Source organism: Tenrec ecaudatus, chromosome 6 (genome assembly GCF_050624435.1).
Source record: "Tenrec ecaudatus isolate mTenEca1 chromosome 6, mTenEca1.hap1, whole genome shotgun sequence".
Classification (NCBI taxonomy): domain Eukaryota; kingdom Metazoa; phylum Chordata; class Mammalia; order Afrosoricida; family Tenrecidae; genus Tenrec; species Tenrec ecaudatus.
Window position 1 is genome coordinate 152,805,127 of NC_134535.1, and position 19,013 is coordinate 152,824,139.

At 36.9% G+C, this 19,013-nt stretch overlaps 1 protein-coding gene across 3 annotated transcripts in view; it reads left to right on the plus strand.

The window, feature by feature from the left end:
- UPF2 (UPF2 regulator of nonsense mediated mRNA decay) overlaps positions 1–19,013 on the plus strand; it is a 110,021-nt gene that overhangs the window by 35,973 nt on the left and 55,035 nt on the right. For all 3 annotated transcript variants that reach the window (XM_075552384.1, XM_075552385.1, XM_075552386.1), the window contains exons 7-8: positions 2,611–2,714; positions 8,695–8,780. In XM_075552384.1, coding sequence (XP_075408499.1) covers positions 2,611–2,714; positions 8,695–8,780 — 190 coding nt within the window. The remainder of the gene's footprint in view (positions 1–2,610; positions 2,715–8,694; positions 8,781–19,013) is intronic.

Sequence of the window (19,013 nt, forward strand, 5' to 3'; positions counted from 1 at the left end):
GTGAAGAGGAAAGTGTTATGTGTTCTTTCATAGGCAGTCCTTGTTGTTGCTCATTAACCTCCCATTGAGTCCATTCTGATTCATGGTGACATCATGTTTATCAGAGTAGAACTGTGTTCTGTAAAGTTGTTAAGGCGGTGACCTCTTGGAAGCAGATCATCTGGCTTGTCTTCTGAGACCTCTCTGTAGGTTGGAACTTTCAGCCTTTTGATCAGTAATTGGATGCTTAACTGTCTGTGCCACTCAAGGACTTTTCTAACCCTTAGCAGAATCACAAGAAGGTGCATCATACTGTTCATTGAATAACGTGGGCAAGGGATTTACTGTAGAACTCCATACATTTTATGATTACATTTAGAGTCTCTTGCAAAAAGTTTGTCTTTTTATAGTTGATACCTAAAACACTGATGCATTTGGATTTTTAAAAATCATTTTATTAGGGGCTCAGACAACTCTTATCACAATCCATACACACATCAATTGTGTAAAGCACATTTGTACATTCATTGCCCTCATCCTTCTCAAAACATTTATTCTCCACCTAAGACCCTGGCATAAGCTCCTCATTTTTTCCCCTCCCTCCCCGCTCTCCCTTCCCTCATGAAGCATTTGGAGGTTTTTTTTTTTCCTTGTGGCATTGTTATCTTTAAAAAAAATCATTTTATTGGGGGTTTTTACAGCTCTTATGTATTTGGAGTTTTCACTCTAGAGATTCTCAAGTTTTCTAGGTTAATATTTTAAAGCCATTTAATTCTTCATGAGAAAAAAATAGGTTTTTAAATTTTAAACAATTGTGGCAACATGAGGTATAGCATTTGCCATTATAAAATTTTCAATTGTATAATTCAGTGACACTAATTATATTAACTGTTAGGCAAGCATTACTTTATGAAATAAGTCCTCCCTTTCCCCTTCTGCCTCTATTAACCACATATCTATCTATAGTTTTGCATACTGCAGATATTTCATATAAGTGGAATCATACATTCCTCCCCTTTTTGTGGCACCTTTAACTTAGTATAATATTTTCAAGACTTTTATATGTTGTAGTATGTAGGAATCATAAATTCCTTTTTGTGATTGAAAAATAATCCATTATATGACTATACCACATTTTGTTTATCCATTCCTGAGTTGATAGGCATTTGTGTTGTGTCCACATTTTGGCTATTGTGGATAATGTTGCCGTGAACATTGTTGTATCAATACTCCTTTAATCCCTGCTTTTAAGTCATCTGTATGTGTCTCGGAATGGAATTGCTGAATCATATGGTAATTCCATGTTTAACTTTTTGATAAATGGCCAAAACTTTTCTACAGTGGCTGCATCATTTTACTTTCTCATCAGCAATGCACTGAGATGGTTAATTTCTCCATATCTTAACCAATATTTTTTTTTACTGTTATTTTTAATGACAGTCATTCTACTGGCTCTGAAGTGATAGCTCCTTAAGTTTTGATTTGAACTTCCCAAGTGACATTGGACATTTTCTTATATTCACTTGCCATTTATATAGCTATTTGATCTATTTAGAAGTAGATAAAAAGGCAATCCAATAAAAAATAGATCGAAGAGCCATATATGTATGTATTCTTTGTCAGATTTATAGTTCCCAAGTATATTCTCCCATTCTATAAGTTGTAGCTTTATTTTCTTTATAAACATCTCTGATGAATACAATTTTGAGACAATCCAAATGAACTTTTATTGCTAGTCTTTTGTTTAAGAATCCATCATCAAAAGCACAAACTTGAAGCTTTTTCTTCTAAGGGATTTGTGATTTTAGTTCTAATATTTAGGTCCTTGATTTGAGTTAATTTTGGTATCGATGCGTGGCATAGGTTTATACTGACTCTTTTGCGTATGGAGACTTCGTTGTCCTCGTACTCTGTATAGAGATATCTTTCCCCGTTGAATGGACTTGGGATCCTGATTCAATATCATTTGGCCATGGCTGCATTTATTTATTTACTCTTAATTGTATTCTATTTGTCTGTATGTATACCTATATACCAGAACAATACTGCTTTTATTCTCTTAGTGATGTGTTTGGGAATCAGGAAGTATGAGTCCTTCCTCAAGATTGTCTGGACTATTTGAGGCCCTTTGCATTTCCACATGAATTTGAAGATTGGCTTTCTTTGCCACAAAAAAATTTTTAAACTGTAGGAATTTTTATAGGGATTGAATTGAATGTGTAAGTCTCTGTATAGTGTTGGCCTCTTAACAGTAGGATCTCTAATTTATAAACACATCGTGTTTTTCCATTCTTGCTTAATTTCAGCTGTGTTTTATGGTTCTTAGTGTATAAGGCTCTCTCCTCCTTGGTTAAATTTACTCTTAGGTACTTGTCCTATTATAATTCTTTAGAATTAGAATTGTTTTCTTGATTTCACAGTGTTCATTGCTGATGTATAAAACATAAGTGATATCTGTGTATTAATCTTATACTCTGAAACTTTGCCTTACTTTTTAGCAGTCATTGTTTTCTTGTGAATTCTTTGGGATATTATATATTTAGAATCATGTCATGTAAGTGAATGTTGTTATTTTTATAATTTTCCTTGCATTTTTAAAAACTTGTTTATATAAAAACAATTTCATATTAGAACAAGAGGATGAAGAAGCCAGCACTGGATCTCATCTCAAGCTCATAGTAGATGCTTTCCTGCAGCAGTTGCCCAACTGTGTCAATCGCGATCTAATAGACAAGGTATGAATATTGCTTTTGTGATTTTTACTTACACATGTAGACCTTGTAGGATCTTCCTAATTAAGAATTTCATTAGTGTTAAAATCCATACAAAGTACAAGCTAGACCAGTGGGTTTAAAGTTAAGTTAAATTTTAAGTGATAATTTTAATGAAACATTTATTAATAGGTGTTTCAGATTGTAAATGACAACTGATTCTTAAGATACAGATATTTTTAAAGTTTTGGTATAGGATCTATTTATTATTTTTTTAATAGGATCTATTTGAAAAACAAAATGAAACTAAAAACAATTCACTGCTGTCAAGTCGATTCTGAATCATAGCAACTCTGTAGGACAGGGTAGAACTCCCTCTGGGTTTCAGAGACTAACTTTACAAGAGTGGCAAGTCTATTCTTTTCCCCTGCAGAGCAGCTGGTGGTTTCGAACTGCTGACCTTGTGGTTAGCAGCTCAATGCATAACCGCTATGCTTCCAAGGCTTCTCAATTTCTATATAAAACAGATTAAAAGTTCACCTCCCCTCATAACTACATATTTGTATGGAGCCAGATTTCCTTCCGACTTCATCTTAAACACATTTCAACAGATGGAATGCATAAATGGACTTGAAATAACAGCTGTTTCCTAAAACAGTACTGCTCTTTTCACTAAACCTTCAAAAAAACCTTTTTTTGTGTGCTTTGTGTGATTTTCAGTAAAATAATTTCACTTCCCAACAGTTCATAGACTTTTGTGACATGGATTACAACCCCACAGTGTAAGAGCACTCTTCCCATCTCCTCCCTGTGTTTACTCTTTCCCCGTGCCCTTCTTCCTATCCCTTCCTGCCGTCTGAGCTTCTCTGTGGGCAAACACCCTGGAGCTCATAGGACTTCCCTCCAGAGTGTTATTGCTCACCCCACAGCCCTGTTGTTGGGGTGAGAGATGAGCCAGGAGAGTGGATTCAAGTCTATGCTCGAAGGGACTTCCAGAGCCTATGTCTAGGGGATTTCACCAGGCTCTCTCAGACGAGAAAGCCTAATTGCATTTAATATTGCTTTGAGTTTATTCTATATATTTTCACCCATTCTAAGATCTGTTGTGATCCTGTTCAGATCCCTTTCATGGTGAGCATGGTGGCCAAATACCATCTAGTTCTGGTCGTGAGGGTCATGGAAGATGGAGTTTGCCCAATTATTTTTTATTTTGAAACTTTTTTAGATAAGGAATTAATAGAGAGTATTCAAGGACTCGAGAGCAGAAGCTCTAAAAAACGGTTGCTCTAGAACTTTCTTTAGTCACAATACTTTTGAGGGTCCTCTTAAAGAAGTGAGATTGCATTTTGACTTTTTGCTTTTTTAGTCCTTCTTCAAACAACTTAAATGGATTTTAGCAGTGGGTCATTTAATCAGATAGTCTTAGTTCTGGAGTGATTAAAAAATATTGTTCAGTTTTTTAAAATTTATGATGTATAGAGTATATTTCTGCTTTATCTTATATAAAATAAAGCAGAAACCACATCTTGAACAATTGCTTGATTAGGTTTCTAATTTGAGGATTTGATCTACCTCATACTGAAACAGGGTAAGTACAAAATACCTTGACAAAGCTGCACTGCCCCACACCACCCTTTGAGTGCTATTGTAGAGGAGGAAGGTGGGAATGATGGCATCAGTTCTGGTGAGAAAACATGCTTATTACAGCTCTTAGGTGTTGGGATGTATATGCTAGTACTCAGTAGTTACTGTCAATGTCACTATATATTAAGTACTGAGGTATTTCTCTGCCAGATAAAAATTAGTGGCCCATCTTCTTCCTTTTGGTTCCAAGTTTGTTTGTTTTTTTAATGAAAGGAGTACTTTCTATGCTGTATGTTGGCAGTGAGCCCTGGTGATGTGGTGGGGTGTTCATTAGGATGCGAACTGCAAGGTCAGTTGTTTGAACCTATCACTCTCTCTGTGGGAGGAAGATGAAGCTATTTGCTATCCAGATGGCTTATGAGGAAATTTATTTGAAAGTACGTTTAGTATTTGCAAAGAAAATCTTAAGACATTTTTGAGTTCAGTAATTTATGTAGTTGTAAACCTTAAGTCTTACCTTATCAATAATTAAAGTTGTAAAGTCAAAAATATCATTAGAAATCATCTGATCTTAGTCTCTCATTTTATGACTGAGGGGTTGATGGTTTCTAAGAGGCAGAATTGTAGTAAGTGATGTTATCTGCATATATAATATGCAGATATGTGTGTGTATTTACATATACACACACTTGTATGTATTCTTACAATGTGGGCTGATTGGTTCCCACCCTTAGCTCCCACCCCCAGATTTCAGCTGTCAAGCTTCATTTGTGCCAAAGGAAAATAATTTTCTGGTTAACCAGCTTTATTGTTTACTGCCAACAAGATTATAGGACTGTAAATAGCAGTTGCTTTCCTCCAGTAGAAGAAATAAGTATTAATTTTAAAGTTAAATGACAAATGTGAAAATAGACAATATGAAATTCCTTCTGTGTATCATTTAAGTATGAGTAGCTTTAAGTTCCTTGGTATATACCAATTCATCAATGAGACTTTTTCCTTCTCTACCTATTCACTGTAAAGGCAAGTAAATGTTTCTAGCACCTGTATGAATATTGTTCAAGAAGTTAGTTCCTGAAGCAATAACTCTGAGGGAATAAATTTGTTCTTGTCTTAATAAAAAAGTTTTATTACTTTAAAAAAGGAAAACAACAACAATTCCCCCCCCTCCCCCCAAATTTAATGTTACCAGAATTCTAATCTTGACTCACATGTAGTCTGTTATTCCATTAGCAGGGACTTATCTGTAAATTGATTTTGTGGATATTTACTCTGAAGCAGTTGAACTTTATAGCTTTTCAATTTTTAACATGATTATGCTTTCCATTTTATTATCTGTTTATTGTCTTTACCTGGGCAGGGGCACAAACCAACCACTGCTGTTGAGTAGGTTCTGACACCTAGCAACAGCTTAGGACAGAGTAACTAAAACACTCACTGCCAGGGAGATCATGCCAACCTTAGTGAACCTGTAGAGCCGGCTTGAACTGACCCTTGTGAATTTCTGAGACTGTCACTCTTTGCGGAAGTAAAAAGCCCTGTCTGGCTTGGAACTGTTGCCTTTGTGGATCTCAGCCCAACTCCAAACCACTACGCCATGAAGGCTCTGTAGGATAGGGTACAATTATCCTACAGGGTTTCCGAAACTGTAATCTTTGTGGAATCAGACTGCCACATTTTTCTTTTCTTTTTTTTTGGCTTTTGGTTTGTATTAAATTTGTGTGCCTGTGCGTGTGTACATGTGTGCACACGTGCTTATGTGTGCATGCCGTGCAGTTTGTCACTCTGAACTGTCTCTACTGTGAAGCAGACATTCGCAGTTGACAGATGGCCTTCTGCTGTCGGGACCCAGGCTGGTTGTGACTATGCCACGTGGACAGAGCTGTCCGGCTGAGCTCGGCTGGCAGCCTGTGTCCGACTGCCACATTTTTCTTTGTTCTGCTGCTGACCTTTTGGTTAGTGCCTAAAGCTAATTTCCAACAATACACATATATGTGGTATAGATGTATATATACATCTGTATGTATGCATTAAAGCTAATTTCCAACAATATGTATATACCACATAACTCAGAGAAGAGTCATTTTCAGGATCTTCTGTGAGTAAATGTCACTCGTATTTTTCCTGCATTTTATTTATCTTAATGTGATTGAATTTACTTTTCAAAATAAAATTACTTCTGTACTGTGTTTTTGTTTTGCCCCAAATGGTGGGAACTAGTTAAAGAATTTATGTACCTGTGAAGATTTTTTTATTTTCTTCAAATTTTCTCAAATTCATTCTGGTTGTTTTTCTACTCATGTCATCTTGTAATCATTTATTTTACACATTTACTTAACCGTATGTGCCATGGAGTAACTTGCATTATTAACTCTCAGTTGGAGAGTTTTTGAACATTAGTTTTAAAAATGTATGTATTAATATATGTAAATATATAATATATATGAAAAAATATATAACATATATATGGTAGTAGTATATATAAAATCCACATACGTGCATGTATAAATATATACACATAGTATACAGTTGACCTTTGACTGGGTAGGAAAAATAACTTTTTATAATTTCATAAAACTAAAGTATACATTAAAATAGATACTTCAAGGGATAAGATTAAAAAATGGATGTTACTGTACATTTTAAAATTCATTCCTAATTTATATTGAGAAATCGGATATTTTTAGCAACTTAACATTTTCCAATTTTGCTTTTTACAAATGTTGGTTATTTTGTGGGTGTGTGTGAAGTTCTTGGATCCTAACTGATCTCTCATTCTTGAGTGAAACCTTTTGAGGTTTTGTTAGTATTATTACCAAGGCAGAGGTTATTGTGACTAGTTTATTAGGAGTTATGTAAAAGACAATACATTGCAATTGTTAGGGCCATATTGGGTGAATTGTTTAAAGGAAACATAATCTCTAATTTTCAGCTTTTTTCTTTCTATTCTGATTAGCTGTAATAAGTTTTCATGTTATACAATATAAATCTTTATAACATTTATTGATGTCCCTGGTTGACATAAATGCTGCTAATCAAAATGTTGTCATTTGAGTCCACCCAGAGTCACCTCTGGAGAAAGTTCCCAGCAATCCATTGCAGAGCAATCGGCCTCTGAAGCTCTGTGGGGCACAGTTCCACTGTGACACACAAGGGGTTGCCATGCGTCAGAACTGACAGAATGCTCACGAGTGTAATAACACTTACGTGCCCTTACAAATGTAGAAGCAAAGACTTAAAAGACACACTGAGTCTTGATTTATATTAATGTAAAGTGTCAATCTTAGTGAATACTTTCAGACTGAGTTAAAGTTTTCTGGTTCTGAGTCTTATTAGAGACAAAGATTATTCACAGGAACCTGTAACATTTCATTAGATATTTTAATTAAATGGAGATACTTCAGTGACTCACTGCTGACTGTTCAGTGAAGAATAGAAATCCTTTACAGTTCGAGAAAAGTAGAGTGTCTTTTAGTTTGTGTGATCCTCATATCTGTGTAAGGATTGGAAATAAATAATAAACTAATCAGATGGACATATGGAAACAAAATATTTGAGATATTTAAAGGGATTTTTGATAATAGTTTATTCCCTTTTTAGTGTAATTTGTTATTTCATAAACTAAGTACACCAAAAAATCTCTTAACGTTCTTTTGGTAGGTACGCCTGTACTTTTAAAACATCAGGTACTCATTTTACTTATTCATTAGAAAGTACTTTCTAAGACATGCATCTCCCTTCATATATTTTTTATGTTTATACTAGATGTGTGAGATATTTTGATGAAATGTTGTGTTTTTTCATCTTAACAAATAGGATAGTGGATAATGATAACTAAATAACAATTGTGGACCTTTATTTTTATTTTATTTTATTTTTTGTGGACCTTTATTTTAATCCTGTGGTATGGTTTCCCTGACTGAGTGATGAAATCACATTGTTGGTGGTCCTAAACTGTTAAAGCCTCTGAGGGGACACATCTGTCTTATTCTCACAGGTTCCTGTGAGTAATTTGTGCCTTTCTCTCATACCTAGTTAATCTTTATTTCTTTAGATTATCCTTGCTAGCATTTGGCTCCAAGTAAGTATTCTTACTACTATTTAGTTCACCAGAGAACTTTCCTAATATTTACATTGATTTACTTGACTTTAATATGACCAGAGGCATTGATGGTATTTTTCCATATAAATATTTTCCATGCATCTCATTAGTAGGTCTTTATGTTGCCCATGTGAAATTCCTTTCTCACGGTTTTGTTGGAAGTGAAAAGTTTTATGGAGCGTATTTTTTGTAGCTTTTTACATTAAGCTGACTTAGTTGAAGTCCATTAGTATAGGCACAATATCTGCTGTCAGCAGCTAAATTGAGGATTGTTCTCTCGTTTTCTTGTAAGGAAAAAATTTGCCATTTCTCTTACAGGCAGCAATGGACTTTTGCATGAACATGAACACAAAAGCAAATAGGAAAAAGTTGGTGCGAGCGCTCTTCATAGTTCCTAGACAAAGGTAAGCATTCTTAAAAGAGTAATTTGTTCATTACTGTCTTCTACGATGATGGTTATAAGATAAAAATTCTCATTTAATTATCTCTGTAAGTAATACTTACCTGGTTTTATTTAGTCTGTTATTAGCTAAACGTATTTCTCAGTGACTTTGGTTCTTTTTTAAAGAATCCTCTTATTGGGGGCTCGTACAACTCTTATCACAATCCATACATACATCCATTGTGTCAAGCACATATGTACATTTGTTGCTCTCGTCATTCTCAAGACATTTGCTTTTTTTTAATCATTTTATTGGGGGCTCATACAACTCTTATCACAATCCATACATACATCAGTTGTGTCAAGTACATTTGTATATTCATTACCCTCATCATTCTCAAAACATTTGCTCTCCATGTAAGCCCCTGGCATCAGCTCCTCGTTTTTTTTCTCCTCCCTTCCCCTCCCCCTCCCCCCCTCTCATGAACCCTTGATAATTTAGAAATTATTATTTTGTCATATCATACTAGCACTAATAGGAAGGTTTTAATTGTGATTATAGCTCTTATTTTAAGAGAAATGTTTGATGATAATGATAACTTATTATTAGAAACAGTTGATTTACCTTTTTGTCTCAGGATAAAATTTATATATGGTATGTACCTTTTAAATATGTCTACAGATGACATTAGTTCAGGGATACTGTATTTAATCCTTGCAATTGTGTTTAACTGAAGCATTTCAAGCAGGTGAATCATTCTAGTTGAGAGCTCAGGGAAGGAGCTCTGGTGGCATGGGCAGTTGTGCCCTGCCCTGTACACTTGCTCTGAATCAAAATCCGTTTGAAAGCAGTGGAGTTTTTGTTGTTGTTCTGATAAAGATAAGATAGCTTTCCTTGAAGTTCAAGTTCATATTACTGATAATTCAGGAAGCTTATTAAGTTGCATTGTGTTTTCAGAAATTCTCATGTTCTTTATTATGTAATAGTTCAATACCTCCCTTACCTGTATATTTCAGGGTCACTGGTGATTTTACTTAATCTGGAGGAGATTCAAAGGATTAACTGACAGTTTTTTTCTATTTGTTCAATGAATAATTAAAGTTTTAAATGCATTATTATGATTATATATAATTTAGCTAAGATAGATATTTTTCTCCCCAAAGTAAAGATTTTAAGAGATTTCACTGGAGATTTTTTTAAAAAACATTTTATTAGGGGCTTATACAATTCTTATCACAATCCATACCTATACATACATCAGTTGTATAAAGCACATCTGTACATTCTTTGCCCTGATCATTTTCTTCCCCCCCCCTTTTTTTTTTTCATTTTATTAGGGGTTCATACAACTCTTATCGCAGTCCGTACATATACATACATCAATTGTATAAAACACATCTGTACATTCTTTGCCCTAATCATTTTCAAAGTATTTGCTCTCCACTTAAGCCCTTTGCATCAGGTCCTCTTTTTTTCCCCCCTCTCTCATGAGCCCTTGATAATTTATAGATTGTTATTTTGTCATATCTTGCCCTATCCGGAGTCTCCCTTCCCCCCCTTCACTGGAAATTTTTACAGGAGAGTTTTTATTTGGTTCATATCAATGAAGTTCTCTTAATAATAATTTTCATTTTAAAGGTAAAATGAGAATGCCTTTTATTTCCTAAAACTAAAGCTGTCGTACTGAGGGTAAGATTCCTTAGTGCAACCAAATCACTACTTTCCTTTTTTGATAGTAACTTTTAAATCCTATGAGACGTATAGTAGCATAAGGGGGAGGGAACTATCTAGGTGAGAAATTTGGTGCATGGATGGGTATATTTATAAGACTTCGATACTGCATTTTTATCAACTCTATAAAGTGCTGTCAGTTATGAGGTACACCATTAGTGTTACACAATTATGTTTGCTACTTAATTAATTTTGTTGTTGAGAATGTACACAGCAAAGCATAGAGCAGTTCAGCAGTTTCCACATGTATAATTGTGTCGCACCGAATGCCTCCTTTGGGCTGTGCAACAGTTGTGGGCTTCCTCTTACTTGCTCCTCCTCCTTCAGATAAATTCCTTGTTCCCTTAGGTTCTTACCAAATCTTTCCAATATGTTTCCAAACAGGGTTGCCAGTTTGATCTCATATAGATGGTTCTTAGAGCATAATATTCAGTATTGCAAATTAATTTTAAGGTTCTGACTGAGAGTTATGTTTCATTTTCATATATGTTAAAATGTGGGGAAATGTATACCATGAGATTGTAGAAAATCAATGATTTTTTTCCCCTTTAGTATCCTGAGCTACTTGTTTAGGTTTTATTTTTAACCTTTTATAATGGAATGTTTACTGTTTTTTTTTCTCCTAAATGAAGAAACTCATAGCAACTATTATCTGAACTTAGCTTTGATTGTAGCACGTATAATATGGAATATGCCATTTAAGTTAGCAAAAATGTAAGGCTTTGTTACCAAAAGACCCACTGGGCAGTGACATTGAAATAGCTTACTTAGAGCTCTTTCCCTCCCTGTGCTCTTCTTCTACCCTATTACAACACCACCCTAAAAACAAAACAACCCTTCCTGCCCCCCTGGGAAAAAAACAACCCCCCCCAAACCAAAACAAAACCCCTTAAAACTGCATACTGCTATTTGGCCACATGCCAGTCATATCCTTTATAGCTGAGTTTATCTCCTTGGCTTAGCCGATGGAAAGCTGCAAATTAAAAGCATTTGGAATCTCAGGGTTGCATGTAGTAGGAATTGACAATTTGTGTTTTGAAACGAAGGAAAAAGTATATCAAAAAAGAAATGAGTAGCTCTAGTGGCATAGTAGTTACACGCTGGACTGATGCCCACAAGGTCCTCAGTTCAAAACCACTAACCACTCCTCAGGAGAAAAATGAGGCTTTCTGCTCTCTTAGAGAGTGGCAGTCTGGGAAACTCAAAGGGGTGTTTCTACTCTATTTCTATTGAGTAGTTATGAATTGATGTCAGTTCTATGGCAATGAGTTGAGCTAAGAACAGATTTTTTAAAAATGAACCATTTTAAAAAATAAAAAGAAATGAATAACCCCACAGTCTTATATACCTGAAATGGAATGATATAACTTAGATGATTAGGAAAAACTAAATTATATTCTGAAATTTCCTCATTAATTAAAATTCTCTAAGGGTGTACTGTGTACCAATAAACTGTGATTGGTGCTAGGGGCACAGTGGAAGAATTAGGTCTTCTATTCTGTGTACGATTTGGAGAAAAAGACAGATATATGCAATGTGCTATGAGAAGTTTCCAAGTTTGAATTGTAGCAAGTGGAAATCCTGATGTTGGGGTTTGTAGCAAGCAGAACTGATTGCTTTAGTTAGGGAAGTCATAGAAGATTGCCCAGAACAAGATTTCGTTTAATCACAATCCTGGCAAAAGAGTTAGGTACACTAGGAATGGATAAGGGAATCTATAGAGAACATTTCTGATTGAGTCAACAGCATGTGCAGAGGACTAGAGACAGGAAAGGTCAAAACATCAAACTATTGCAGAAACCTCGTTCTTGGTCTCCTTGGACATTGTCCCATAGACCACAGACAGACTCCTGGAAGAAGGCTGTATTTATTTACCTCCTTGGAAGAATTACATAACATGGTATGTCATTACAAGTCCTCCTTATTTTAGCCAGGTTTCAACTTTTTCAAACTCAACCCCAGCCATTCTTCCTCTTGAAAATCCTGACCTGTATTGGTTTCTTGATTCTTTGCATCGATGGTTTTCGCCTCTGCATTCTATTTGTGTGAAGATAGCCTTTATGTTTCCACCGAAAATCTCTTGATTCACCCTGTAAGGCATAAGCCAGGAGCTACATTCTCTGAAAACCCCTCCTTATTTCCCTCTATAATGCTCCTTGACAACACTTTTAAAGTAAGCTCCCCTTGAAGAACTATGTACATTGTATCCCGATTGTTGACTTGCTGATTACCTACGAACTATGCAAACTAAGCTCTCTTAGGAGGACTGTATCCTGAACCACACAATATCTGCCCCAAGCTATAAAAACTATAAATTATTTAAGAGGGAGGATTATATGTTTTCATTTTGTACATCTCCAGCATCAAGTGATTTTGTATCTGGCAAGCAGTACATATTTGAAAATGTATGATGAAATCATTGATTTTTTAAAAAAACTGTGGGTGATAATGCATTCACATAACTGAAGCCCCCAAAGTATATGGCTTTATAAGGTGAAAGGCACCTTTCTGGTATCTTTGCAGTCTTTCTCCCAGCGGGAGACTGTGTAGTGCTCCAAGTAGGAGACCCTGTTTGGTTACCCTCCCAGTTTGTAGCATTCTTTCTAAAGTTGTAAAGAGAAATACAAGTAGATACAATCGGAGATTGTTCTGACTTTACCTTCCTCAGAGTGTATCTTGGAGTTCTTTCCGTAGCAACACAAAGACTTCCTTTGTTCTTTCTTTGAAAGCTACAGTGTTTCCTTTTATGTGAACTCTATTTAACCATTTCCTACATTCCCATCTTCTGCCAACAGAAACAATGCTATATTTGTGCTTTTTCTTTTCAGGTTTTCCGTCTTTATTATGTTAGCTAGTGGTTTGTCTTTTTGATGTTTTTCCTATCAAAAATTCCCAGATTTTGGGTTGATTATTAATGCTATTGTTTCACTATTTTCTTACTCATTGGTTTTGACTTATTTATTCTTTCCTCCTTTCTGTTCACTTGTTTCTTTTTTTTCCCTTTGACTATTAAACATGTTTTATTGTGTTTTCAGTAAAAGTTTGCATAGCAAATTAGGCCCCCATTTAACACTTACTACACAGACTGCACAGTTAGTGGTATGTCTCACAACGTGTCCACATTCTCGGTGATTCCATTCTGGTTGTTTCATTTCTAGTAACCTGTCTCATGCCGTCTTTCATCTTGGCTTTAGGTTGAAGTCTGCTCGGTTCTTGTTCATACAGTCGTTCTTGAAATAGTTCGATGTCAACCACTTCTTTCTGTTACAGTGATGCTTATAGGCTTGCTTTCTTCTTTTGATGCTTCCAGTATCATTCAACATTTTGCTCATAGAATGTCAACATTGTAACTCAGCCTTGAACTTTTCCTTCAGTGTTTTCATTTAAGATCTGCTCCACATGTTTTTCCCTCTGGTGTCCTCACTCCAGTTATGTGCATAATTTGTTACAATGCTTTCCTTTGTCATCTCAAACTGCCTTTTGAAATGTTCACTTCAGTTCCTTTACTGAATCATTTCTCCCATTCATTTTAGCTTCTATATATTTAAACACTAGTTTCAAGGTCACTTCATTTTGATCTTTACTATTTTATTTTTTTATCATTTTATTGGGGGCTCAACAATTCTTATCACAGCCCATACATCCATCCATTGTGTCAAGCACATATGTGTTTATATTTGTTGCAATGATCATTCTCAAAGCATGTGCCTTCTACTTGAGCCCTTAATATCAGCTGCCCATTTTCCCCCTCCCTCCCCACTCCCCCTTACCTCATGAACCCTTCATAATTCATAAATTGTTATTATTTTGCCATATGTTACACTGTCTGATGGCTCCCTTTCCCCTCTTCTCTGCTGTTCATCCCCAGGGAGGAGGCTATACCTAGGTTCTTGTAATTGGTTCCCCCTTTCTACCCCATATCCCTCCACCCTCCAGGCACCCTCTACTTTCACCAGTGGTCCTGAAGGGGTCATCTGTCCTGGATTCCCTGTGTTTCCAGTTGCTATCTGTACCAATGTATATCTTCTGGTCTAGCCAGATTTTTAAGGTAGAATTGGGATCATGATAGTTGGGGGGGGAGGAAGCATTTAAGAATTAGAGGAAAGTTTTATGTTTCATCGTTGCTACTCTGCACCCTTACTGGCTCATCTCCTCCCCACAACCCTACAGTAAGGGGGATCCGGTTGGCTACCTATGTGGGCTTTGAGTCTCCACTCTGTACTCACCCACATTTACAATGATATGATTATTTGTTCTTTGATGCTTGATAACTGATCCCTTCGACAGCTCGTGGTCACACAGGCTGGTGTGCTTCTTCCATGTGGGCTTTGTTGCTTCTGAACTAGATGGCCACTTGTTTATTGTCAAGCCTTTAAGACCCCAGACGCTATATCTTGATAACGGGGCACCATCAGCTTTTTTCACCATTTCACCACATTTGCTTATGCACACGTTTGTCTTCAGTGATTGTATCAGGAAGGTGGGTACCCACTTATGTGATATTTAGTTATTTGATATCTGATAACTGGTTCCTTCTATACTTCATGGTCAGGCAGGCTGATGTGCTTCTTCTATGTGGGCTTTGATGCTTCTCAGCTAGATTGGCTGCTTGTTTATCTTCAAGTCTTTAAGACCCCAGATGCTATATCTTTTGATAGCCGGGCACCATCAGCTTTCTTCACCACATTTGCTTATGCACACATTTTTCTTCAGCAATCGTGTCAGGAAGGTGTGCATCCTGGAATGTCAATTTAATTGAACAACGTGTTCTTGCATTGAATATGTGCTTGAGTTGAGGCCCAATGTCCATCTGCTGCCTTAATCCTAAATCTATAAATATGTGCACATAGACCTGTTTCCCCACACTCATTTAAATATATTTACATATGTACATTCCAGTCTTTAGACTTCTATAAATACCCTTTGTCACCTAGTTTCCTTCCTCTATTTCCTTTTACTTTCCTCTTGTCTCACTATCATGCTCAACCTTCATTTGGGTTTCAGCAATTTCTCTCAGCTACCTTGCCCTTGCTGCATCCCTACCAGGCCTCTCACACACCCTCCTTGCCACTGATTTTGGATCACTTGTTGCTCCCGTCCCTGGGTTGGTCAGCACCACCTCCTTACCCCTGCCTCCCCCTCTCCCGTGTCCCCCCCGGAACCATTGGTTCCATCGTTTTCTCCTCCAGATTATTCATCCAGACTATCTTATCTTGATAGATCTGTAGAGATAATAATATACACCAAAAATGAAGCCATAGCAAGATAGGCAATGAGTGAGAACACAGTGATGACATCAAAAAAGGAAACCAATTACCCATAGAAGAATAAATTAATTAAAAGAAAAATATTTTTAAAAGAAAGAAAAGCCTGTAAGTAGATCAAGGTCTGATTTTTGATCTCTAGGCGTGTCCTTCAGTCAGGTCCAATGGGGTACCATGCTCTGGCCCCAGAGTCTGTGCTTTGTACTCCCTCAGGGACTCCCTGCACTCCCTCAGGGGCTCCCTGCTCTACTCCCACGGTTGCTCTGCCGCACCCTTTTAGTGGTTTGTCTCAGTGTCACAGGGTTAGCCTGGGCCAGTCCCGACCCTGTGTCTCCAGTGTTGTCCCCCTTAGGGCCCTGGGCCATCAAGGGACGGCATGTCTCATACTGGGATCAGCCATATTGTCCCCTCTGTCCATTGGCTGTTCAGAGCGGGGATATCGTCCTCCAGGCCTGATGTGCCAAGGTATGCTCCACTCTTTCTACCTCCCCCTTCATTTGCTCCCCTTTACTCTGATCAGACATGCTCCTCTCCCCTAGCTGCAGCTTCAGTGCCGTCTTCTTAAGTAAATTCTTCTGGGGTAAGGGGCAGTTGTCCTTGTGGCTGGTATGGGGGTCGAGCCCTCAGGCCCCTCCACTGGCTCCCCATTCCTTGCCGGCACACTGCATTCTTCTGGCACTGGCTTTATATCTGGTCCCTCTTTACCTGTGGAAACACAAACAATACCCTCCCCTTGGGTGGGTCAGTGCCCTATTCCCCCATCACACATCTGGTTTTTTTTCTGTCTTTCCCCTTTCATGTACCCCTGGAGTGTTTGTATACAGTAGCTTTTTCCCTTTGCCCCTTTTGCATTTACCTTTCTGTTATATATATATAAACTTACCCCAGCAGACTCATGTTATACTTGTCCTTTTGTGCTTGGCTTACTTCACTTAGCATAATTTCCTCCAGTTTTTCCCATGCGGCGATATGCTTCATGTGTTCATCACTGCTTTTTAACGACACATAGTACTCCACTGTATGTATGTACCACAGTTTTTTAATCTATTCGTCTGTTGATGGAAATTTGGGTTGTTTCCAACTCCTTGCGATTGTGTTCACTTGTTTCTTATCTGAGCCTAATGCTAGTAATGTCTCAATTCTAACACGTGGTATCTATTTTTATGTTTCAGAAATTCTGGAAATTTAGTTTGTATTTCCTTTGAGACCTAAGAGTTGTTTGAAAGAATTTTGTAATTTTCAGGTGGTTGGCCTTTTTCTTGCTTTCTGGGTTTTAATTTAGTAACTCATATTTTTATTGCAATGTTAGTAGAGAATGCTATTATTTTTCCTTTCTGGAATTCCCTGAATGTTTCTCTGTGACTACATTGCCAATTTTCATGGCCACTTTATGGGTGTTTTTTAAAATAAGAAGTACTTCTTAAATGTACTGATCGTCTTACATTGTTTGATCATCGTTTTATAAAGGTTTCCCATCTCCTTACCCTTTAGAGATGACATGTTGTAGGAGATACATTAATGATTGCTGCTGTGCTTTTATTCCTTTCTGCCATGACTTCAGCTTTTTCTGAATGCTGCTCTTGTGGTATTCAGCACACCATTTATACTGCCCTTCTCTGTGTAACTTTGTGTACTTATTTTGGGCTCAGTTCTACCGTATTTGGATTTAAGGTTCGTTTTTAGTCATTAATGTTATTTCTGTTGAAACAGCACAAGAGATATTTGTTGTTTGGCTGGTAGTGCACAGTGTGTTGAGGATGTTTATTTATACTTTTTTACTCTGCTCATATTTCCATCATTTATGTAAATCTTTATCAGTTGAATTGTATCAAAAACACATTTATTTGTTCTTTGGCTGGAATCCCCTTTCCCTTCCATCTAACCCACCTAGCCTGAGCTGCCAAAAAAATGTATTAACAAAACCCACATTAATGATTTAATACATATTTGAGTGCCTGGAACTGTGAGGCCCCCAAAGGTATATTATCTGTTTATAGTATATGCTAGAAAATTTAGCTGTTTTAGCTGGTCTTTATAGTTTGATTTCAGAGAGCTTAAACTAGGAAACTTTAAGGTTCTTAGTGATTCTGTTTTTTTAAGAGAGTTTATTGAGATCTAATTCACATATCATGAGTCACCCCCTTAAAGCGTACAGTTGAGTGACTTTAGTATATTCCTAGAGTTGTGCACCATCACCACAATCTAATTTTAGAACATTTTTCTATCTCCTGATGGAAATCCCGTCCTTCTTAGAAGTGAGTATCCACTGTGTTCTCCTTACTCTCCTCTCCAGCCTCTGACCCAGAGCACTAATCTACTTTCTATGTCTGTAAAATTTCCTATTTTGGACATCTCATATATATGGACTCATGCAATGCTTATCTTTTTCTGTCTGGTTTCTTTTATTTAGCATAACTTTTTTTTAGATTTGTCTATGTTGTAAATATATCAGTACTTACTTCATTTTACGGCCGAATAATATTCTGTTGTATGACCCGGGGTGACCCATTTATTGAAGTTCATAGCTGTTAACTGAAAGGTTGGTGGTTTGAACACACTCGCTCCATGGGTGAAAGCAGCTGTGGCCGTCTGCCTCTAAAGAAACCCTGTGGGGCAGTTCCGCACTCTCCTTCAGGGTCTGGGTGAGTTAGAATTGACTTTGCAGTGAGTTCGTATGGACTTAGCTTATTGTTTATTCATTTTTGAGTGACATTGGGGTTATTTTTAGGGCAGAGTTCACACTGTATTGTGCGGTATTTTGTTTATACAATCCTGTGTTGATAAATATTTAGGTTCTTTTACCTTCTGGCTTTTGTAAATAGTTGTTTCTTACCTTTAATTGGTTTATTACTGAGTTGTGAGAGTTTCAAAATATATTCTTGGTACAAGTTTCTTCATCGGGATATAGTTTGCAGATACTTTCTCTTCTGTAATTTCTGGTTTCACCTTCTTGGTGTCATTTGCAGCACAAAAGTTTAATAAAGTGCATGCCACTCGTTATCATTCTGATTCATCTGATTTGTAGTCTGATCTACTGCAGTGTTTTAGTTTCCAGTGTTTTTTCCCCCTTTCTTAAATAAGTAGTGGATTGAAAAGTAAGGAGCCCAGGTGGTGTAGGGGGTTATGAGTTGGGCTGCTAACTGCAAGGTCAACAGTTTCAGTCCACCAGCCCCTGAGTGGGAGAGAGATGAGGCTTTCTCCTCCTGTAAATATTTACAGCCTCAGCAACCTGAAGGGGCAGTTCTACTCTGTCTCATAG